The following is a 6297-nucleotide window of genomic DNA, read 5'->3' as shown; positions in this document are numbered from 1 at the left end:
TAAAAGATAATTAATTCTTTAGTAAACTCAATAAATTAGATGCAAATTCACTAGGAAAAGATAGGAAAGATGCTCACGCATCACACACAGATCCTACCCTTGAATCTCTATAATCCGTCTATGTCCCATGATACTCTCCACTGCTTCGGATGCTCAATTGCTGGCCACACCTTCTCTAATTCCTTTTTGTCTTGTTGAGCTTTTCCGATCTCGAACTTAAAATCACTCGAAATTTTTAATTGACTTAAGCAGAGAGTTCCGAACACTTCTTGGACACCTAATTTTAGGTTCTCAAACTCCTTGAGCAATTCCTCTTCTCAAAGCATCAACCAAGCATCACACAATGATTTTTGGCTTAAGGCATCCACTACAATGTTTGCTTTTCCAGATTGGTAATTCAATTCGAAGTCATAATCCTTTAGTAGCTCCATCCACCTCCTCTGATGCATATTTAGTTCTTTTTTATCGAGAAGGTACTTTAATCTTTTGTGATCCGAGAAAACTTGAAACTTAATGCCATGGAGATAATTCTTCCAAACTTTTAGAGCAAACACAACGGCAGCGAGCTCTAGATGATGAGTCGATAATTCATTTCGTGTGGTCTCAACTGCCGTGAAGCGTATGCCACGACATTACAGTGCTGCATCAGAACACACCCGAGACCCTTTAATGATGTGTCACAATACACCTCAAATGGTTCATTTGGCTCAAGCAACACTAACACAGGTGCAATGGTCAACTTCAGCTTCAATGCTTGGAAACTTTTTTCACATTCAGAGGTCCAGACAAATGGTGCATCCTTTCTAGTCAGCTTCATTAAAGGCAAAGTGAATTGTGAGAAACCTTTGATGAACCTTCGATAATAACCCACTAAACCGAGAAAACTCCTTATCTTTGTCACAGAAGTTGGTCACCTCTAGTCCATTACTGTCTCAACATTAACAGGATCCACAGCAATCCCTTGTTGACTTACCACATGACGAAGAAACTTCACCTCACTCTTCCAGAATTCGTATTTAGATAACTTGTTCTACAACGTTTTTCCTTCAAGATCTGTAATACAGTCTGCAAGTAAAATTCTATTCATGTTGTCCATGAACACTGCAGGAGCGTTCGTCAACCCAAAAGACATTACGGTGTACGCATAATGACCATAACGAGTCTTGAAGGCAGTCTTAGGAATATCTTCATCTCTCACCCTTATCTGGTGATAACTGGATTGCAAGTCAATTTAGAGAAAACTCCAGCTTCCTTTAACTGGTGCTCTCCATGGAAAAATACATGGCCAGATGAAACTTTTACTCAATAGTTCTTCTAACTAAGATTTGAGTTCAATTAATTTCAACGGTGACATTCGATAAGGAGCAATTGAGATTGGCCCTGCTCCAGGTACCAACTCCATCGCAAACTTGATTTCTCGAGTAGGAGAGAAGTCGGGAATGTCATCCAAAAACACTTCAGGAAATTCACATACAATTGAAATTTACTCTAAGCTTTGTTCCTCGCACGACACATTTGTAGCTAATAGTATAAAACCCTCACATTCGTACCTACTACTGTTCACAATGACAGAGTTCAGATAATAATCCTTCGCCATAACTGGCCCTTCCAACCCTTCCAACATAAAATGCAACATCCTCTTAGAACAATTTAACAAAACGTGGCTCTTAGACAGCCAATCCAATCCCAATATGAGATCAAGACCAATCATCGGCAGAAAAATCAAATCATGGATAGAGTTTTCTGTTTAACTCGGAACGAAACTTGTGGACAACTTATTCTAGTCACAACGCCTTCAAAAGTAGCATTATGCACTTTCAAATAATAGCCCAACACTACCATCTTTAGTCCTAACTCACTAGCCTTCTCAAATGCTATGAATGAATGTGTTGAAGCATTTAAAAGTTTACTAGCCACCTCGCAATTGCCTCTAATCAATGTCTTGGATCCCTCGGCACCTGCGACAGATGTAGTGAACACTCTCCCTGGTTGTTGTACTCTCCCAGATTCATACTTCTTTATTTTTGGACAACTTCAGGCTAGGTGCCTGGGTCGTCCACAAATGTAACACATTCCCGTTCCTACTCTGCATGGGACTCCAGGATGATAATTCCCGTACCTCTAACAACTTAGCTCATTCTGTGGCTACTTCCCAAACCTTTTCCCCTAATTACCATTGTTATTTGGCCTTTGAAAATTGTTCTGACCTTGATTATGTTGTGGAACAAAGCCTCCAAACTTAAAAGTTCTACCCCTTGGTGTAAAATTCATTCCTTGAGTTCTCTAAAAAGGCATCTTCTGATTTTCCTTCTCCAATGTTACCTTCCTTACACACTCTTTAGCTACTCTACTCTTATTCACAAGCTTAGAAAATAACCTGATCTCTATCAACCAACAGAACTCAAAATGTCACTCCGAAGCCCTCCCTTATACTTTATTCACTTCCATTCAGCAAAGTCTTCCAGAGCACCTTGACATATTCGGGAAAACCGTCACAATTCTTTAAACCTATTAGTGTACTCTACAATAGTCATTTGGCCTTGTTTCAACTGTAGTAACTCAAGATACTTAGTGTTCCTAACTGAACTGGGAAAGTACTTTATATAAAACTCCGTTCCGAACACCTCCCAAGGTATCACAGCACTTCTGATTGCAGGATACGTCGTGTTTCCTGCCACCAGTACTAGGCTTCACCATGTAACTGGTAGGTCCCAAACTCAACCCACTATTCTTCAGGAACCTACTGAGCTTGCAGAGCCCGCTCCATTGCTTGTACCCAGTTATCAGCTTCAGTAGGGTTTGTGGTCCCCCTGATGGTCGGAGGGTACACTTTCAGAAAAGAGGCAAGTGTCATTGGCCCCTCATCACCATTGTTCCCATTTCTATTATTAATTTGATTCTCCAATGCTTCTGCTATTTCCTACATAGCCGCAGCCATGTTTTCCAGGGCAGCCCAAGTCCATAGGGTTATTCTCTGCCATTTTAGGATTTGCATTGCCTAATCTACCCTACCTCGCTCGTGATCGCGTCTGCAAGTTGACATATGGTTCTTGTTTACACCAAACAAGTGATATCAAGTTGATCAGTCTTAATATCGCAAGTCAAGTGCTTCAAAGTTCCAAATGCATGCTCATGGGATTCATGCCACATATATTAGTTAGATAACCTAATTTAGCATGTATAGACACTCAGAGAACACCCAAAAGCATAGTCAGTATGTTTCTCAAGCTCTATAGGAACAAACTACTCTGATACCATAATGTAACACCCTACCACGCAGAGCTTTATGCTTAAGTCATAAAATAGTGGTGGTGTGGTATTACGACCTCTAAAATAAAATATATATGTATAATAATCGAAAGAATATAATATACGAGGAGCCTTGAAGGATTGGTAAACGAAAATTGTAAAATTAAAAGCGCGACAGTCAGGAATAACGTTAACTTACTGGTGCATGAATCTCGACACTTCATACAAATGTACCAACAAGTGCACTGGATCATACAAATTAGAACAGTTGTTGGATTTGGTTAAAAGCATAAAAAGAATAATGAGATCTAAACTAGGTTGACCTGTTTATAATGATAAGAAGATGGTTAAGGTTTGGAGATGCTTTGTCCTTATGGATTAACTCTTGTATTACTATCTTCTTCAATTGTGAATGATTTCTTCTATGGCAGGCTGTATGTGATTGACGCTGGTTTGAGTAGCCGCCAATACTCCTCCATATCTGAACCCCAAGGTTAGTGCGGATCTAGTCTGATTGAAGGTGAAGCTCCTGCAGTCTATCCTCCTTAATGATCCTACTCAAAATGTCACAGACAAGGCCAGATCTTCTAGATCAGAGAATGCTGTGCCTTTGGGTTCTAGCCTCTACCACAAAGACCCTAATCTCCCCGTACTTTGAGAATCAAACACGAATTGAGAAAGAAACAGTAGTACTTTTATTAATCCATAAAACTCAGAAGTGCTCCTCCCCTCAACCTAGGAGGTTTAGAAACTCGTACTGATGGAAAAAACAATCATCAAAATGAAATATGGCATATCTCCCCTAATGAGAGGTATAAAAGTTCTTTAAATACTAAATGACTAAGGATTACATAAGAAAGGGTAAAATAATCTTTTAGTGCTAAAATCTACTTCTGGGCCCTACTTGCTGGGTGTCTGGGCTGTGCTTTGATGAGATCCACGTGTTAGGAGGCTTCTAAGGTGTTGAACGCTCGCTAGGGGTTCCTCTTTGGGTGTTTGGATGCTAGTCTCCTCCTTATGGGCGCTGGAAGCCAGTTTTAAGCCTTCAATTCTGAAGCAAAGTATAGACTATTATACATTGCTGGAAAGCTCTGAAAGTCAGATTTCCATAGCCATTAAGAATGCTCCATTTTAAATTTTGTAGCTCCAGAAAATCTCTTTCGAGTATAAAGAGGTCAGATCCCGACAACATCTTCAATGCTTTCTCTGCCTCTAAATAAGACTTTTGCTCCAACTCCTCAATTTCAGCCAGAAAATACTTGAAATTGCATAAGATCACACAAACCCAAAGTAAAAGCCAAAAATATGAATTTAACACTAAAACCTATGAAAATTTAACAAAAATTAAATAAAACATGCTAAAAACTCTATGAAAATGATGCCAAAAAGCGTATAAAATATCCGCTCATCACAATCTAGCTTGGCACTCTTCTCTTATATGTTCAGATGAGTGAAGTCTAGCTTGACTCAACTGTGCTTCTATATTCTTGTTAGAGGCTCGGGCTTCTTGCAACATCTCTTGCAATTTCAATGTTTGTTGTGCAAGGGAGTATAGTTGTTAGGTTAATGGCTCACTTTGCTCAGGAGGGTCTAACTTAATGGACGCTGTCTTAACCTCTCCTTTCATTGGAGTCTCATTAGATGAGTACAGATGCTTATTGCTAGCAACTGTCTCAATGAGCTCGTGAGCTTCTTCAATGGTGTTGTTCATGTGGATTGAACCACCAGCAGAATGGTCTAAGGACATCGTAGCCGTATCTGTGAGTCCATAATATAAGATGTCTAACTTTACCCATTCTGAAAACATTTTAGCAGGGCATTTTCGTAGCATCATCTTGTATCTCACCCGAGCATCATAAATGGATTCATTATCTTCTTGTTTGAAGTCTTGGATGTCCGGTCTCAACTGGGTCAGCTTCTATGGAGGAAAGTATTGATTCAAAAATTTGTCCACCAGCTAATTCCATGTTTTCAAGCTAGACTTGGGTAGGTTATCTAACCACCTCTTTGCCTGGTCTTTAACAACAAAGGGAAAAAGCATCAATCTGCAGACATCCTGGTCTACTCCCTCAGTGTATACTGTGTCAGATAATTACAGGAATTCTGCAAGGAATTCCATGGGCTCTTCTTTTAGAAGTCCATGAAATTGGCAGTTTTGCTACACTAGAACGATTAACTGTGAGTTGAGCTTAAAGTTAGCTACTCCAATAGGAGGTATGCTAATACTGCTTCCATAGACGTCATGAGTTGGGGCTGGATAAAACTCCAAAGTTCTTCTGAACTGTTCATCCCCATTCGGGTTCATGGTGAACTCTTCCTATTCCTGTACACTCAGTCAGAAAACAAGGAAGTGGGAAGGTGTGTGTCTCTATATCAGAGTATATAGCACTTCCAGTAAGATGTCTTGAGAAGACAAGATGAATGGAGGTAGAGGGGGAGAAATGAATTTTTTTTTTGAAAATTAAATAAATAAAATAAAAATGAAAAACTAATTCGAAAACAAAAGAAATAATTAAGAAATTTTGAAAATTAGAAGAGAGAGGAATTAGTTAGTAAGTTTTGAAAAAGAAGAGAGAGAACAAGTAGTTAATTAAGAAAGATTCAAAAATAAGATAAAATAGAAGATTAGAAAAGATTTAATTTTAAGAATATTTGAAAAAGTCAACAAGATAAGATAAGAATTGAAAAGATTTGAAAAAGATTTAATTTTAAAATTTAAAAGAAGATAAGATAAGGAAGTTAAGAAAAGATAAGTTTTAAAAAAAAATTTAAAATCAAAAATCAAAAAGTTAGTTTCTAATTTAAAAAGATTTGAAATTTAAATTTTAAGAGAAAGATAAGATAAGAAAGAATCAAATTTTAAAGGAAAAGATTTGAAAAGAAGTTAAAAAAGACGAGATTTGAATTTTGAATTTTAAAATTTGAAATTTACAATTTGAAAATTGAATTTTGAATTTTGAAACAAGATAAGGTAAGAATTTGAAATTTGAATTTTGAAATTGAGGCAAGATAAGATAAAGCTTTAAAAAATATTTTATTTTTGAAAAG

At 37.7% G+C, this 6297-nt stretch overlaps 1 protein-coding gene across 1 annotated transcript; it reads right to left on the bottom strand.

Moving 5' to 3' along the window:
* Nucleotides 1–1030: 1030 nt before the first annotated feature.
* LOC107474420 (uncharacterized) lies at nucleotides 1031–4996 on the bottom strand. Its single transcript, XM_016094045.1, has 4 exons — nucleotides 4825–4996; nucleotides 1543–1614; nucleotides 1394–1455; nucleotides 1031–1204 (listed from the first exon to the last, which is right to left on the bottom strand). Exons 1-4 carry the CDS (start codon nucleotides 4994–4996, stop codon nucleotides 1031–1033), a joined length of 480 nt encoding a protein of 159 aa, XP_015949531.1.
* Nucleotides 4997–6297: the final 1301 nt, after the last annotated feature.

This window comes from Arachis duranensis, chromosome 2 (assembly GCF_000817695.3).
Source record: "Arachis duranensis cultivar V14167 chromosome 2, aradu.V14167.gnm2.J7QH, whole genome shotgun sequence".
NCBI lineage: Eukaryota > Viridiplantae > Streptophyta > Magnoliopsida > Fabales > Fabaceae > Arachis > Arachis duranensis.
This window is presented reverse-complemented; position numbering and strand designations above follow the sequence as displayed.